Here is an 18,613-nt window from a genome sequence, read left to right as displayed (position 1 = left end):
TTGAGAAGTTGTGCTATTTCTTTCCCTGGTCATTTTATCTGCAGCTCTCCTGAGAGAACAGTCCCCATTCAATGTTAATAACCTTTCCAGGCTAAGCATTCAATGGAGGACAGTGTGTCCTAAATCCAGGAATATTTTACGGTTAATCTAGATATGTGCCTGTAAATTAGAAAGAGAAGCAAGTTGCCTAATGCTAATGACTTATGTTATTAATTTTTTGCAGTAGCAGAAATATCTGATTCCTCTCCATTCATATATTGATATAGCTGATGGTTTTATTTTAAATGGAGTCCTCAGTGACTTGAAATATTCAGTATGCCAACAATATTTCTCAGTGATCATTTTCTAATCCTACCTATTGCAAGCTCCCATAATAATAGATTAAAAAAAAGGAAGAGATTTGATTTGCATTTTCTAAATGTCGAATTTATTTTTGCCTTATTTATGTAATGGTATGAAACAGACCTTTTCCAAACTCTTTACACTTTTTTTTCTTTCCTTTTTCAAGACAGTGGCTATTGGATTGATTACATTATTCTGCAGAGTATGCTGACAGAATATGAGACTTTACTATTTCTTTAAAGAAAATAATGACTTTAGGTTTTATTTGATGTATAATTCCATCCCTGTTTGGTGGCAAAACATAGATATTCTGCACCTTTTATAATTTGTGGAGTGGCAGTAATCAGAGTCTTCTTGACTTGGTTGCCTTCCCAGCACAGAGCTGCTGGGACAGCCCTCATGAGGGGTTGCTGAAATCCTGTTCCTCTGCTCCTTGGAATGGATCTCCCAGGTAAGAACACGTGGTCACAGACAGTGTCCAAGGTCAGAGCACTCTCCACCAAGAGCCTATGGCTGCTCTGATGTGGCCTTGAGGGCCCATTCCTGCAATACCTGGGCTCAGACGCCCCTCTGGATGGGAGGCATGCACACCTAAGGGCAGCTCCTGGTACAGGCTGCAAACCCCAGAAACACTCAGGGGAGGTCAGCAACACCTGAAAGCAGACAGAAAACACACCATGCTGAGGAGGGCAGAGCAGGGCACCAGCAGGCAGGTGAAGACTGTCCCCTCCCCTTGAACCAGCACTAATGGGAACAGGGGCCATGTTTCCACAGTACATAAACTCCATTCCTCACTGGAGTTCATCATCCTGCTGGACAGCTTTCTAAGTGGCACTGGCAGGGTTTTAAACGAGCAGGGTTCCACTGAACTCCTGGTCCACAGCCACTGGCTCTGACCCAGCTATCCACGCCTGTGTCCTCAGGGATGCTGGTAAGGAGTCACACAGCAGGACAGGAGCTCTGGCATTGCATGGCAGGGGCTCCAGCATCACAGGCAGCTGCAGTTCCTCCCCATGGCTTGCCAGCTTGCCTGGCCATCTCCAATATCCTGGCTGTGGCCAGGTCAAACTTCTCCAAAATCCCCTCACTGCCATCTGATGGCACCAGCTGGAACCTCCTCTGAAGGCCAGGCCCTGCCCTTGCTGCACATTAGGGCTCCCACAAGAGGATTTTTAGCACAGTTGACCTCTGTGAACACCAGCTGCAGATGCTCTCACAGGAAGGCAATGTCGGTGTGCCACTGGACCAGGGCTCACATCAGCAGCGTGGTTTAGAGATTCTGGAGCTCCAAAGGAGAGAGCAGAGAACAGGAGACACCCAAAATATTTTCATAGGAATTGAGCTTATATTCTGTATTTTTTTTTGCATTTTGCAGCATCTAGATGCAAACTAGAGACAAGTTCCCCTTCACGCAACCAAAATAAAATTAGAACAGAGTGATAATAAAACAAAGGATAGCAGCTTCTACTTCAGTTTTTCACTATTTTAAACCCGTATATGCGCCTAAAACCAATAGGTGCATTTTTTAAAAGGCAGAAAATGTAAATATTAAAAATCTTGGGCTGCACCTATTTCTGGAAAATGTAATGCACAGCCCTCAGACTCCAGTTCAGTACTCCCAACGTGGGAGTGGGAGGACTGCGTTCACATGAGACATGAATTAGGGCCTAAAAATATGTCCTAGTAATAAAGGAGAAGCTAATTTTAACTTTCAGCATTGCCAGTTTCAGAACAGAGCTTCATTTAGAGGAAATCCATTTTGCAAGTGTGTGAACCTGCCCCCAAAGCCCAGAAAATCAGCATGTTAGACACAGGTCTTCCCTGCTGATAGGGCTGGGGGGACCAACAGGGCACTACACTCCCACCACTCTACCAGGGGACATTGAAGAACCATGGCTGTGTGACTTCCTAGAACTGCAGCTCTCACAGGTCTGCGTGAGGACATCCAGCAGAACTGGCTGCTGCTTGGACCATCCTGACCCCAACACTGTAACAGCTCTCTAGCACACACCAAACTGAGTGCCCTGACTGGCACCTGGACAGACGCACACACAGCTCACAGTCTTCTTCATAAAACAGAGTTTTCTGGCCATGGAAAGCATGTGCAGAAGGTGACACAGGCCAGGGTCTTAGGTGCAAGTATCACATCAGCTCTCCCACCGGACGACAGGTTGTTGTATGTGGGGTCTTGCATCTCCCCTAAGTCCTACCAACTCTTGAGCCATTCCATCGTCTAAAGAAACACTCGTTTCAAAATTGAGCCTCACCAAGTCACATTAGAGTCATCTGCTTCTTGCTGATACATTACTGTCCAAAGACACCAGCTGAGGGCAACAGCCAGACTCCACCTGTGTGAGAAGAGAGCAATGCATCTGGGAATGCAAAGTTGTAAGCGAATAAACATCTGCAAGAGAGGAGATCTCTAAAAACAGACGCAGTCGGAAGAGGAAGATGCTATTTCTCCTGAAAGGCTTCCTGGAATATTTAAAAGTAGTTCTTCGTGGGGAAAGAAATGATTGCTAGAGACTATTTCAAAATACTTCATGGGCTCTGTTGGTCTCAGCCACACTTGCTCTGTGCTCCATGGGAAACTGGCAGGCTGGAGCCACAGCCCCAGAAATGTGCTTCACATTGCTAATTCTAGCCAAAATGCGGCCTTCTGCACATGTTATTTCTTATTCATGTTTGAAATTACTTTTTAATCTAATACCTACAAAGATCACAGAGAGTTCTGAAAGAAATAAAAAAATCAGTTTAAAAAGTAACTGACATTAGCTGTTTTCTTTCCTCCTCTATTTCCATAATGAAAATATTTGCAACTATATTATATTACAGCATCATTCCAAAACCTGCACTAACACTATTGCAAAGTGTTTGGAGCTGTTGCAGATTTTGAAAGGCTTACATTGCATGAATAACAGAAAAGCGTATTTGCAAGAGACCCCAGCAGCTGGGTGGTCCCATCTAATTGATATAAGAAATTATGTATGGGAGAGCCTAAATACACCTCATGGCCCAGTTCAGGCCAAAGACAACACAGTCCTTTGGATGGACATGACACGTGGGTATCAGCTGCAGCAGAAAGGAGAAGCAAACTCAGTTCTGCATAAATTATGTGACACTTGGAGACAGCTCCTTTTGGAGAAAAAAAAAACCCTCTGTGTGATGCTACTCGGTGTTTGAGATTGTGACTAGGACAGTAGAAGGGATGAGCAAAGGAATTATTTTATTCGCTGCTCTTCTACCTGTGCTGACGAACGTACAATGTGCAGGGAAAATTTCTCTTCCACTATCTTTTCATGCTGTGAGTCAGTGAGGGGGAAGAGAAAGCTTGCCATCCCAATGTTTCCAGCTGGAAATAGGTAATGACAAACAGGTACTTGATCTTCCTTCAATCCCTCAAAATCTTAAGCTCAACTATATAAGAAAACATGCACATCAAGTGCAGCAGGGAAAATTGCTCCCTGCAGAAGCTATGAGCAAACAGGCTTCACATGGAAATCTTGACAAGGAGTCGAGGAAAGCTCAGACCTGAGCGTCTGAAGGAGGATGGTCCTTTCACTGTCACCAGCAGCAGGTACAGATGCAGGTCCCTTAAATGTGATTTTCTGAAAACAACAGATCTTGGCATCTGACTACTGAATGAAAATGTTGGATTTGTTTACTTATTGCAAGTATGCAAATATGTGTATATTTCTATCCCACATCTTTGCAAAGAAAATTTTGAAAATACAAACTGATGAAAGCTCTGCAAAAAGAAACAATTCATCTATCATTGCCTTTTTCCACCCACAGTTTCTTTAAGCAGATTTTTTGAAAAAAATGGACATCTGAGGTCCAAAATACTACAAAAACCCACAAGTTGTGGACTCCTTGATTTCTGTATTTCCCCATGGCCCATCTGCATGGATTTATTTTCAGGCTAAGAGCCCAGATGCCCAGATATAGCAGAATGTAACATTTCACTCTTAAACCCCCCAGTTATAATAAAGAACAAACAATAATCATGATGGGTACAAGATGCAAAGAGATTAAATACAAGGCAGATGTTCAATCTTGTCTTTTCAGCTGAGATTATAAATGGTCTGAGCCTAAGAGAAAAATTCAGAGCCTGAAAGAGAAGGTTTGCTAATTAATCAGTTATAATGGTATAGGGGATTAGAGAGCATGATTAAAACACACTGAAAACAAGAAAGACAAAGGAGGATGGCGAAGGGAGTATGGAAACAGCTCTGTCAACAGAGAAACATCTCTACACAAGCAGCTGAAAATGATGCAGCTCATAAAAAACCTGTGCTTAAGAATTAACATCCAACTACAACAACAAAAAGACAATGTTATGAACTAAATGAATTCTTGGAAATTTGTTCCAAAGTTTATTTTAAAAAAATACAGGGTTTTAAAAATTAAAACCTCCTTATGAAGCCTAGGACAAAACTTCCACTGAGTCCAGCCTTTTATAGAAATATCTATGTACGTTAATATAGGTGTTGCTGGAGCACATATTGGCACATTAATATGCATAGTACTAGGGAGTCTGTGCTTAAGTATATAAATAGAAATTGAATATAAACATATGCATTCATAGCTTTGAAGTTCCATTAGTAACAAAACAGCGTGGAGAAATTATTAGCATTTTTACATGATGATTTCTGCCTAAGTCAGATACTGAAGTGCTACTGATACTTACAAGGCATTCAACAGATGGGGGGTCCAGACTACTAACTTCTATGCTAGGCAAGTGTATTTTTAAACCTCCTTTAACATTAAATTCTGATGCTGTGCTGTAGGAATGAACTAAGGTTCTTCCCTGAGTGTGCAATTTTAACTTCCTTGTTTACTTTATGAAACTCTAATTTGGCAATGATCCACTACTGCTAGTGCCAGTTAGCATAAACCCAATCCCTATAAAAACTATCACCAAGACCAATCTGTGCTGAAGACAAAGGGACCGCCCATATGAAAATGTCCTATGGGATGAAGGTCCCATAAGATATAGGGCCTGGTGCTCCTCACAAAAACAGATTCCCATGTAATACGGTAGGATAATGCTCCTATACTGTTCATCTTGATTCTGCTCTCAATCTTTCTCTTTTTTCTAGTGGAAACAAGAAAGGAAATTGTTCTTTAGTTCACAAATTCTCAACAATGCTGATGCATACGTATTTGCTGTAATATTACCTACTCAACTGAAATTAATCTATAATCTTAGTGATGAAAGTGGACATTATACAAGTGAAGATAGAAGAATAATTTCTAGTTCTCTTCTAGTTTTGGAAAATGAATGCAATAAAGTGATGCCCTGTTAGAAATACCTTTGCTTACCATTTATGCAATTTTAAGATATATTACTAAGGTAGCATTTATTTGTGTGGTTTATTGCTTGCCCTGAGAGACCTGCATTTGTTTAAAGTATGAACTTATTCTAGATTTAAAACTGTAAGGGCAAACTAATGTAAAAACATAATGAAATCACCTTCAAATCTTCTTACGTTCTCACTTTTTATACAAAATTATTTTCATCACAAAAATAATCCCCCAAATTTGTCTGAGATTATTCCAGCAAATCCCATGCCCAACAAATCCTAAAACATGCTCCACCTGTTAGTGAAACTATCATAGTAATCGTCTGGGCTTTTATCTAATGAATATGCATTACAGCAGCCAAAACAAATTCTATCTTAATCTATATTACTGGGGAAAGTTTCTGAAACAAGCTGTTACAGGGAAATTTATATAAAATGTTGTCAACATTCAGCAGAGACAAGCTGCCTGCTAGAAAGGGCAGATGGAAACAGTCCTATGTTTGGTCAGGAAGATGTATTTTTGCTACCCTTAAGCCATGCTTTTGGCCAGAGGTGTGCTGGGAGCATCACATCCCCTGGTGCCTTTAGTGTGCCTGCCCGCCTGCACCGCCCCTCCCTGCAGAGCCTGAGCCGACCATGACTGAGAAGTCTTTTTGCCATGTGGGTTTCTGTGAGTCATCATCTCTTCCACAATGCACAAACTCACTGACACCTGTTGGGGCATGGGGAAATGACTGATGGAAATTCAGCTGACTGCCTGCACAAGGGCTGTGTGTGACTGCACCTGCAGGCAGGTGTGTGCCTGACACCAGCAGGTGCAACAGTATCATATGGGGCAAACCAGCAACAGGAAAGGTACTGGAAACCAAGATTAACAAGATTTATAAAATTAACCAAGGTTAACAAGCCACTCTTTTCAATCAACTGCCTGCCTGTGATGCACACACTGCTTTTGCTATAACAGCCATTAAAAGAACAGTCTCAGCCTCTTATCTTTTTGCTGTCTCCCATTTCTGCCTAAACATCACAGGACCCAACTTTATGTGCCAGTGTCAGAGAAATGTTTAGTCAGCTCAGGAACTGGTAGCAAGGTCAGTTTAGATATTCTAAGACAGAACAAGCTCTAAGAAATAGATGCTGTAATTAAGTGCATTATACATTTTTTGTATATAGAAAATTTTTACAAAGATTATAGTAACTTCTTAACCAGTTTCTGATTCCACAGAAAAACCTAAGCACCAGCACATTTGTATGCAGATCTTGTTACTTATTATTTACTGCTTTTCTGAGCAGCAATGGAATGACTGAAGAAGTGGTTTTTCTGAACCAAGGCCGTATGTTACCCCAAAGACCTTTGATGATATATTGGTCCTATCCAGGCACCAATCTCATATATGCTTTCCTTTTCATAATTTGTATGAATAACAGCTGCTTCAATAGGTGAGGATACAAACAAGGGAAGTAAGATAGTAAAAAGAAGGGGGGGAAAGAGATAGGTGTTTTGGTAAATAAGAAACAAACTCAGGAAGTGCAAATATGTGGATTTTCAGGGTTACATACACTTTTATTTTAGGAGTGATTTTTTGGAACCTTTGAGATTATCTTGATTAAGATGGCTTCTGTAGTGTTTAATTCATGCTCCTGTTAAAACAGCACTCTACAAGACCCAAACCATGTAATTTGTTGCTGCTTGGTTTCAGTTAATTTCAGAGACAATTCTTTTGAGGCAAAATTAAGATACCACATAAGAATTAGATTTTTTTTTTTTTAAGTTTCTTTTTTCAAACTTTACGAATTACTTTCCTGGACTCAGAAATGAGCATTTGGTTCTTTTTTCATCTTAAGAATTGTCTGCCACATTTTAGTCAAAGAATTATTGTTAAAGACTAGAGTGAATTTAGAGTGGTTTTAGCTAAAGTGGAATAGTCTTTTGGTCTTCTGAGGAGCTTGCGAATAAACAAAATTGATGAACTACAGGCAAGGTACAAATGTAGGGACTGTTACTATGATTTTTAATGGAAATGAAAGTGATGAAATTTAGAGATTAGCATTTAATCCTTCTGAAATTAAGTGATGCATCTAAAAGGATAAATCTCATTTTTTAAAAAATGTATTTGCAACAGTTTCAATGAATTTCATAAGCAAATTCTTGTAGCATCAGAAGGAAGTAATGTATATTACAAAACCGGAGTTACTGTGGTTATTCTGCAGACTTGCCCACAGTGCGCTGCTTAATACTGAAGAAAGAGCTGCCTTTTAAATGTAAACTTTGCTACTCAGAAACCTCACCCCCAGCACACATAACAAACCATTCTGGGAGAAATCGAAAGCCCTCCAGAAACTGAAGAGCAAACGTGATTTAGCGTGATTCTGATTCAAGGAAGAATCAGACCCCATGCCTTTGTTTACATACAAACTAGGTAAGTAAATACAAAGCCCTCTTCTTTCCAACACCACCAGGTGGAACTGCTTTGCCATGCCCTGCACAGGCTGCCCTCCAGGCAGGGATTACACCTGCTCCTGCTGCCAGCACCGATGCCGGCATGCAGCCTGGCACACTGCTCACCTTGGAACGAGCAGCTCCCAGGGACCTGCCATGGCACACAGGCACTTCGCAGTGATAAACCCAAGCAGTGTGATCCAACTGCAGCTGTGACACAGCTACAGCAAGGACTGGTACAAACCAGAGCCAGGTTCGTTGGACACTTGAAGCTAGAGTGACAGACTCCTGAATTCCTACCTCTCGCAAATTAATCCTGCACCAGATTAACTGGTCTGACTCAATTTCCCTCTTGTAAACTGGGCAAATGTGGCCTGTCTGTCTATGAGAGTTAAAAACAACTTTTCCTAAGTAGTTTGAGCACGTTCCTAGCATGATTACACTGATGTGTTTTTATTAACTCTGGGCAATAAGAGACCTTGCTGTCTGGGATGAGTTGGAATTACCTGAGGAGAAGGATCATCTTACCATTGTCAGGAAAAAATAGCCCAATGTGCCTTACATCATAAAAGTACAAATTTAATAAGGAATTCACTGTTAGCCTTCAGGAAAATCTGGCAAAACATCTTTGTCTATGGCTTCTTACCACATTTAAGCAGAATGTATTACTTGGCTTAAAAATGTGCCTGGGTTAACCAATCTATAAAGCAGCATTCTGTTAAACTACTTCTATTACAAACCAGACTTCTAACTGCGAAAGACTGTTTCACTTCTGACTACTCAAAACCAGTGTATATATTTTTAAATCCCCAAGTTTTTTGACACTTAATTACCATCTTCTGGTAACTGGTCCTGTTTGTAACTTACTGCCTGTTTTTACTTTGCAGTTCACACCTTGTACTGTAGCAAGAAAATATTTTTTTTTTTTAACAAAATGAATGCAGACATAAAGTCTCTTTTTAAAAGAACATAAGAGGGTACAAGTTAACCTAGAAAGACTAGCTTTTGACTTGTTCTGGCAGAACTGAAATGCTTCACATTTATCCTTGAACACTCTTGTATATTCCCTCTTCTTCCCATGTAGGAAATTTAAAGGATTCTCACAGTGAAACATTTTTATTAAAAAAAACCCCACCAAACAAAAAGCCACCAAAAAACCATAGCATTAAATGTCTTGTGCTCATGGATTTCAGTTGAAGGCACAAGAAGTGCTGTTTGCGGGCACAGCACCAGTTAAAGCAATTCTCTGTTACACAGCTGTAAAAACTGATCATCATAGGCATAAACTGCAAACAAGTCAAGTATCTTGATTTTAGAAACAACAGATTTTACAACAAACACGCATCAGATGCTTTACCATAAATAAATGATAAACATGGGTTAATCAATAATCTTTGAAGCAGTAGCAAGTGGAAGAAACCTGCTGTCAGTGATATTAAAGAATATTCCCTTTTTTGTACTGTTTCTTTTAAACTCCTAAATCCACAAGCAGCAAGAGCTGAGCTCCAATTTAATTACTGTCTGCGCTGCTCAACAATGAGGCAATGCCGACCACTGCAGCCTGCTTCCCAAAATCACCATTTATATGGATGTGTAAATAGCAACTCATGATTGACATGAGGAAGGGAAATTACAACCTGGAAATCAGCTAATGAAAGTCAACTTTGAGTAAGTTTTGCTCAAGAAGCCATGGCCATTTTGTCTGGTGATTTGCAGCATGGCTGCTGGCATGGATGTAATATGGAGCATGAGCTCAAAGTTGGCTTCTGCTCTGTTAGTCCTTTCATAGGATTCAGCTGGAGAAAGATAAGCACACAAAAAAACTTAAGACAAAATCCACTTTTTTGGTAAACACTTGGGGTTTCCTGACATAAGAATTACGGGCTCCTGCATAAGCACCTCTCTTCACCATGCTGAATTACTTATCTACTCAAAAAACATACCTACACAAAAGGAATGTAGAAATACACTAGAAAGTCTGGCTTATAAAAAGTATCTTTCACTTCTTTATTTCTCACTCTAAAAAAAAAAAAAAAAAAAAATCATACTCCTTGTGCAGTTGTGCCTTTGTGATTTGTCTGTAAGATGACTGTTATTGCATAGAGAAAGAACACACACAAATACTATGAGAATTTTTATACATATATTTTTAAAATTACAAATTCTTACAGGATGGATGGATGAATGTGAATAAACACAAATGATATAAGTGTATTTTGTTTTTACATCACTAAACAAAATACTTTAATGGAATATAAAAATCCTTCATATAATTTGAACTCTACAGGCTTTAAGACCCTTTGTCTAATACAAGTTGAAGTTTATTACAGTCATTCACTCCATACAGATAGACAATGATATTTCACACAAAAATGTATATATGTACCTATATATTAAGGCACAGAATAAGTGTATGTGGCAACACAGTTCTGCTCCCCTGACTGATACTGAGAAGTTTCAATTTCAATTTTACTCTAAATAGGGGCAGCAGAATTGGGCCTTATACAAAGGTAACACATTATTACAGTTGGCTTGATAGCCATCATTTTACATTTGTTAAATCCCACTATTTAAGGAATAAATAGCCATTTCACAATCTCCGAGAAGTGGAAAGAAGCAAGCAATTGCATAAAATCAGTTGTGTGTAAATCTCTAAGAAGATGGAGATAAAATATCTGTCAAATTCTTATTTCTTCCCACACTTCCCAGCAGCTTTAACTCTTCTCGCTGATGTTTCATTAGCATTTAGAGAAAGGTGATTCTGTTAATAATTCTGAGCACCATTTCTCTTGCAAGGAACAAAAAATGAAATGGGGGAAAAAAGAGTCACACTTTACCATGAAGTATTTTGCTGATATCTACTTATTGCTCATTCCTCATTCCATACCACACAAAAATGCCACCAGCACATAGTGCAGGTTTCAGAAACAGCAGTCACAAGTGGCACAACTCCAAAATCAGACATAGGAGTTGGTTTAGCATTGAGACCAAACCCGAACCCAGCAAAACACTTTCACAAACACAGATTAGTTTGCAGGGATAATCCCTTATGACACAATATTCATCTGATGTTGATGGACTGACAGTCACACCAGTACCTGTGGGGTTTTTCTGCTTAACAAATCATCATGTGTTTGTAAAATTTGTTTTCACCCCCTTTTATTCCATCCTTTTGTTCCTTTTTTTCACGAAAATAACAAATGAGTGGGGTGAATTAATTTTTATTGTAATCATCCTAACCTCACTACAGCATCAAAGTAAGAGACTAGGAATCAGTCTGAATTTTGGTCTATTTTTATAAATACCATGAAGGGTGTTGAGTGGGAACAGAGAGGAAGGAGACTTAAAAAGCTGTCAGGAATATTCCAAGGAAATGTGCCTGCCTTCCTCCCAGCTGTGTTGCTGGTTTTGGGAGGCACACGGCAGAGGGACGCGCGTCGCCACGGCCGCGAAGCCGAGCAGAAAGGCACCTCCTGAACCGCTGCCACTCCACGGCTTCAGCTGGGGAAATGGGAGAGTGCAAAAAGCCTCACAATGCACAGGAGTGATTAAATTGCCTACAAATCACCTTTCCACCTAATCCAAGCAAGTCAGGAGTCAGATAATTTCCTGAAAAAGAGGATTCATATCTCATATTAAAAAAATTAAATCCTTCTTAATGTATCCTACATAAAGCCAAAGCCTACAGTCACTGAAGTGGGCATCAAACTTAGTATCACGAGTCTCAGCTGGGCTAATCAAATACCTCAAACTCCCTACAAATAAGTTTTGTTTTTTCATACACTGAATTAACAAATTTCCCAGGCAAGCTACATACAGTCTCAATATAAAAAGTCCTTCCACTCCTATTAGACATGCTGAAATTTTCCTTCCTTAAAGGCCTCTGTCTTAGTAAATAAAAAAATCAGGAATAAATTAGAGTAGCCTTTTTACCTTTTTAATAATCTTTTCTTCTTTAATATGATTTTACTGTATCCTTTCTTATGTTTTTCTCCAAAGTAAACCATATAAATCTTATCAATTTTCCTCTACTGAAATTTTACACATCTCTAATCCCTTTTGCCATATGTCTCTGAATCCTCACTGTTTCTAGTACACATTTGGGAGCTAGAACAGCCAGAACGAAAGAGAATATACTCAGTGAAAATACACCTTTCATTCATTAATGTCATGGTAATATCTTCAATATTAGCTGTCCTGCTCTTTACACACTCTGCCCTGCTCCGTGCTTCCCTTGTTATCACGCTTTGCTTAGCAGAGATTTTCATTAAACCAGCCATGGCAATGTCCAGTCCTTACTCTGGAGTGTGTATTGTCAATTCAGGGTACAAAAATACATCCTCGTATTTCAAATCTGCTGTAAGAAGCAAGAAATTCGAGACTGATTGAATGACAATAACTCCATCCATTTAATGCTTTCTGTTAAAGCATTAAATTTGGCTATTTTATGACTCAGGGAGGGCTGCCTATTAGTATGGGTTGACAAGCTGCTTCCGCCAGTTAACAAAGCAGTGTTTTTAATATGTTATATATCACAATATGCTGTTAAAACTCCTCTGGGTTGGCTGCTTCGTTTCAAATTCATACACCGGGGAACAAAGGTCAGCCACAGCAGAAAGGTAAGCGCTTCGTTTTACTACTGGAACTTACATAATTTGCAGGCAGAACAAGCTGTTTTACACAGCAAACGTCAGGTTCATCACAGATGCCTTGAGAATGATCTATCTACTGATGCATATCAGCCTTTTTTGCCTGGATAACTAATCACTTACACGGGGAAAAAAACGGTAAACTGCCTGAAAGGTTGTAGAGATAGTTAGCTGTAAACACAGGGATCAATTCAGGTTCATTACTACTCGCAAAACCCACACAATATTGGCCAGCAGTAATTCAAAAGTAGTACGATTAACAGAGATCAGACAGATATCCTCATGGTCACTTTTTTGAGACTTGCTAACCTTATAAGGCATTATAAGAACAAAGTTTGCACAGACCTTTAGTAACTTCGATATTTCACAAGGCAATTTCATCTGACCTTTAATTTTTAGTGCAGCATTTTCCATTTGTAGGGTATCACTTCAGAAAGGGCTGCCTTTTAGTATTTTAAAAACTCCATTAATACTACTTAAACTGGAACTTGTAAGCAAAGCTGTCGCCTTACGGGAGACTTTTCCTACACAAATCACCAAGGAGAAGCTACAAAATTTTAAGCAATAAGAAGCAATTTCCAACAGTAGGATTCTTTGCCACTAGCTTTGTATGTCTGTGTATTGCCACTGAGGAAAGCAAAACATCTGACATCTGTGTTCAGAAGCGTAAAAATTGCAATATATGCTATTGTTCATGTACGATGTGGTCAATATTCATACCAGTGCTTTTTCTACTTACATAATTAATACTTTGAGATAAAGCTGAAATATTTTGTTCTCTTTGAAAGTAAAATACACCATTTTATTGTCCTCACAATTACATGCTGTTGCTAGGAAGTTACAAGTCTGCTATAACCTAATCACCTGCTATTTAGATATGGACTCATGAATCCCATATTTTTATTCTAAATTTAAGTTCAGTCATTGTAGCTAATGTCCTTGATGCTATCTCAAATTGCTGTCATTACACGGATCACTAGAAGTTGGAGGTAATAGTAAAAAAGAAAAGAAAAAAGAAAGCTACCAAATTAGATGATGGATAAAGGTTTAATCAATTTAATTTTATCACCAAATCCATTCCCTTCCTCTCGAGCTGTCAGGGCACGAGATAAGCGGAACACGTCCTGAAGCACAACACAATCCCTTTGTGAGGAAGGAGTTGTGTCCCTGAACCTCGCCAAGATGAAACACGCTCATTTATTACTTTGGCATTGCAGGATGATGAAGAACCAAGCTGGTTTCCTCCCTTCATCTTCAGCACAATCTTTCTATTTCATTAATTTTTCATGGAATTTCATTTCACAATCGTTTTGCCTCTCTCACCCACTTGCTGCCCTTATTTAGTTTATTCTGCCAACTTTTATTTCATGTCCCATTGTATCAGCAGCAACCCTGGCCATGGCTTTCTACCACATCAGAAATACCTGATCCCCTCCTGCTTCCAGTAATTAACTTCATTCAGTAGCCCTAGAAAATGGCATTGCAAATAAGGTGGCTTATTTGTTGTCTTACACTGGAAAATAACTCAGAAGGGTTATCTTTCTGATCCCCTATTTCATACTTACTTTCTGTGTGTTGATTTCTAAGAAGTTGCTGGAGGCTGCTGAAGTGTGGCCTTTTTAGTATTATCAGTAAATAGCAATTCTGCTTTTGTTTGGTCTACTTGTAATGACTTATCTGGGAAAACAAGCCTTCTTTTCAAAATCTATACCACAGGCTATGAAATCAGCACAAGCCGTGCTGAGTTCTGCCAGTACTCTGCCATATTCCAGAGCCCTGAGAAAACACAAGAACCCACAAACACAGTAACTGCCTACTAAACCCTAAAATTTTAAAATGGTTTTCTCTAAATCAATAGGCGTAATTTTCTATCCTCTGGTCATTTTATACATACTGATAAAAAAAGCCCCCAACAACTCAAAACAACCAGAGAGAGAAATATAAAATATCTATTACTGCTGCCACATGAAATTAGTATGCAGATAATCTGTCAAGCATCCATATTTATTTTTCATTAGATCTTTGAAAAATTAAGGTATTTACTTCTTACTGAGAGTTATCATACTTTTCTAAATGACAATGGAAATATTTCTACCTATACTAATCACTCTGAATATCCACATTTTAACTTTTTAACACGCATTCTGCATAGAGTGTAAAACTGAATAAAATCACCCTGTAAATATATGCTTGCAATATAATATTCATTGCATAGACATTTATTGTTAAGGCAGGATCTTTTTACTAAAAGGGTTGCTGGATTTCATAAGCATGAAAATAAGATGCATGCAAATTAATTACTGGACGATGATATTGTACCCTGGAATCATATTCAGTGTCCTACACTTTTCAGTGCTTGATTTGCATATATGGAAATTCTCTCTCTGATTCTTACTAGATGTGTTTTTTATTGTTTTTTTTAGGCTAAATGCACAAGGAAATTCAGCTATTCAGAGAATGCTGTTTGCTCTCCTTGCTTGAAGTTGCTTTCTGCCCCCAAGAAACTCTTAAAACAGAGCATCCAGGTATAAAAGAAATGGAGTGAAGTGCTATACCCACAAACACAAATTTATAATTCACACTAAGCAGAGCAAAAAGATGGCTGAAAACATGGAAAGTAAAACAGAAGGGGATACGCAACACTATTAAATAGAGAATAGTAATTGTTTCTACTGCTGCACATTCCTAGATATTCTATTAAACAATGTCTAAACCTGGTTTTAAGCACAGCTTATATGTAACGTGTAATAAAATGCAGTAAGTTGTATAAATAATTTTCTGAGTCCACCTCCTTAACGAGTAGGGATGTGACAGAAATTCATTTCCTTACTTTGTCTAATACTTAATTTAAATTTAAGACTATAGTGAATTTCTTTGTCTATGCGTGTCCATAGGTATCCCAGTGTATGGATGTGTAAACATGTGTCTAGTTACAGACTTTAAAGCAGCTACTAAAAGCATTCCCGCTACAAACAACAAGATATGTGTTGGAGAATAGTTAAAAGCAAGTGTCTTTGGTCTAACTCTCCGCAAAGACTTTCTCACAATCCATTAAACAGATCAAACCTGCAAAATAGTGGAGCCCACTAATAATTCTCATAAAAATCCAGTAATTTAAAAGCCGAAGAAACATTTTCTTGACTCGTTTCCTGAATAGTCTGTTAAGCAAAACCTTCTTATTAGATACCATAAAAATAATTTAAAAAGCAGAAATAGATGGTCACTAAATAAAATAGCATAATAGTAAAATCCAACAGGTTTTATACTGGGCATGCCTTAAGTTACAGGAAATTTTTGGCCAGCAGGATTTTACAGGAATGTGTGTTTTTATGAATACTGTGATTACAAAGAAAGGAAAAACAAAATCATACGAACACAGGTCTGTAATTAGTACACTAACCAACTAAATTATTTGAAAAGTGGTCACAAATAGCACATTTGGAAGAATAAAAAAAGAACACTTCAAGTGCACATTCTTATTGATGTTGGTCAGTTAAGCACTTTCTAGAATGCCATCCACCTCCAGCTGTGCATTCTGCAAATAGCTGTCAGCTACCAAGTTATTGTTGAGCAAGTTTTCATGGTTTTTTTAAAGACATTCAACTTCCTCCTTGTTTTGGCAAAACGAAGCAAAAAAAGGATACATCAGAAAAGTCTTATTGAAAGACTCTAACTTTTGTCTGCTCTTAAAAACAAAATTAAACCAAGTACCTTCCCTCCATTGCATAGATTAATGGATTACTCTTTTCTCCTGGCCGAGTCCAGGTCGCTAAAGCTAGGCTAAGTTTGCAATTCTGTAGAAAAGTAGTTTTGATAGAACAAATCAGCATGAAAAAGCCTGCAGAGCACAACTTGATTACAGGGAAATTTAAAGAGAACTGAATATATGAGCTCTCCTTTCTGAGTGTTTTAAAATTTCTTCTGTAACGCCAAGTAAAAGGCAGCCTTTCTCACCAGGTGTTATAACCTGCTAAAAACCCAGAGTAACAAGTTGAGGTCGCACATCTACTCGAAATCCTGATATATCTGCATGTGTGTTGTTTCTACTTGTGTGCAGGTCACTATTTGTTACTTTGATTTTGAATATAGAGAGTTAACAGATGAAAGTTAAAATAGTGACAATCAAATGATACAGTCTTGCATTTAGCATTTGACCCGTTTTTACCAGCTACCATACAAAAGCTGCTTTGACACCTTTCTAAAAAGTTATCAAATACTGCACTTACTGACTTCAACATAATCAATAATTAAGAGACACTTAGCTAATGGCACCAACAAATTAGGTTTTCTAGAATCAGAAGGAGAAACAGCGTGTCCAGAGCATTAGCTTGAGAGCTAGCTGACTAAAACTTGTGTGAGTACCACATAGAGATGACAATTACAGGTTAGATTATATTCACTGCTTGGACAAACACTCGGACTTCGCATCTCTGCAGTTGAATGCATTGCAGCTGGGCATCTCTGGCACTCTGCGCCTCTTATCAGTTTATTTTACTTTAAAGTCCTCACAGCCGGTTAACTTCGTCTTTTTCAGGCAAAACATCAAAAATCAGGCCGTAGTGTGTCATCCCCTCTACAGGGAAAGCAAGACAGCCTTGCGAAGAGCAGTTATCTAGGGCATATTCCCTGTTCGCAATGATATCCTGTAGCTTCACTTTTCCTGCTTACGGCAATTAGCGCCTTCCTAACCAGGGTTCGCTTAGGGACGGGGAACAGCACCAAGACAGAAAAACTTGGTGGACCTTGTCTAGAAGAGGAGAGGAACGGTAGTTTGGAGGGCGCGACAGCCCCGGGGGGCTCCGCGCCGCGCTCCGCCCGGGCAGCGGCACCTCCTGCCCGCGGGCACGGGCGGGCACCGGGCCGCGGGGGAGGCGGAGGGCATCGCGGCCGGGCGGGGCGGGCCGGGGCTGCCGGAGCCCCGGGACAACCCCGCTGCACAGCACTGGCCGGACGGGGCCTGCCGAGCCCCCCCCCCGCCGCACCCCCGGGGGTTCAGCCCCGGCCCGGCACGACGCAGGGAGGGCAGCGAGCTGTGCCCGGCCGCGGGGACAGCGACGGCCGCTCTCGTCCCCGGCTGGCCCCGAGGAGGGCACCGCCCGCCCCGCCCCGGCCGTCGGGGCAGCGCAGGGCTGGTGCCGGCGAGCGCCGGGCACTGACAATAGAGCTGCGAGCAGCCGATGCTGTGCAGGTGGCAGGCGGACAGAGTGGGAAAATAAAACAACAAGAAAATGACATCTCTCTTACCTTTCCTCTTTGATCTCCTCCTCCTCCTTCTCTTGGACTTGCATCTCAGCTGCCCGCTCGGCCCTCCCGACGCCCTGCCGCTGCCCAGGACGGATGTCATGCCGGTACCTCAGCGAGCAGCACCGCGCCGACGTGTTCTTCTCCCGCGGAGTTTCTCCTCGTTCTGGAGGCGGCTTTTATAGGGCGGTGGGTCGGGCCGGCGGGGCTGTGCCGGGGCTGTGCCCGGGCTCCGTTCGGCGCTGCCGCCGCGCAAGGGTCGCGCCTCCGCCCCGACGTGCCGGGCCCGGCCGGGGCGATGCCCGGGGGCGCCGCCGCGGCTCTGCCGGCCCCGCGCCCACTTTTTGCACCTCTGCGAGTTGCTGGGCACCGGCCGCTTTGAAGCCGATGGTGCGGGGGTGGGGGGGGGCGAGGGGGGCGGATTTGCTGCTGCAAAGTCTCCCGCAGCCCAATCGCTCCCGCCGCCCGGCGCTGACATCAGCTCCGCCAGCCCTCGCCCCCAAACTCCGCTCCCCCGGGGCTGCCGGCTGTGCCCAGCTCGCGGGAGAAAGCGAGGGAGAATGGCCCCGTAGGGAATAAAAACATCCTGCCGCCTCGTCTGGGAGAAGCCGGAGGGGCAGCTCGCAAGAAGGGAG

The 18,613-nt window shown here is 40.9% G+C and overlaps 1 protein-coding gene across 1 annotated transcript in view; it reads right to left on the bottom strand.

Annotated features, from left to right (window-relative positions):
- ADARB2 (adenosine deaminase RNA specific B2 (inactive)) overlaps window positions 1–18,205 on the bottom strand; it is a 307,587-nt gene extending 289,382 nt beyond the window's left edge. The window contains exon 1 of the mRNA XM_042043582.1: window positions 17,982–18,205. Coding sequence (XP_041899516.1) covers window positions 17,982–18,081 — 100 coding nt within the window. The 5' untranslated portion in view covers window positions 18,082–18,205. The remainder of the gene's footprint in view (window positions 1–17,981) is intronic.
- Between the last annotated feature and the right edge of the window lie 408 nt (window positions 18,206–18,613).

This window comes from Corvus kubaryi, unplaced genomic scaffold, assembly GCF_017639235.1.
Source record: "Corvus kubaryi isolate FWS band 111438036 unplaced genomic scaffold, C.kubaryi_AGA036_p1.0 37398, whole genome shotgun sequence".
Lineage (NCBI taxonomy): Eukaryota > Metazoa > Chordata > Aves > Passeriformes > Corvidae > Corvus > Corvus kubaryi.
Note: the sequence above shows the minus strand (reverse complement) of the source record. Positions and strands in the feature narration are given on the sequence as shown.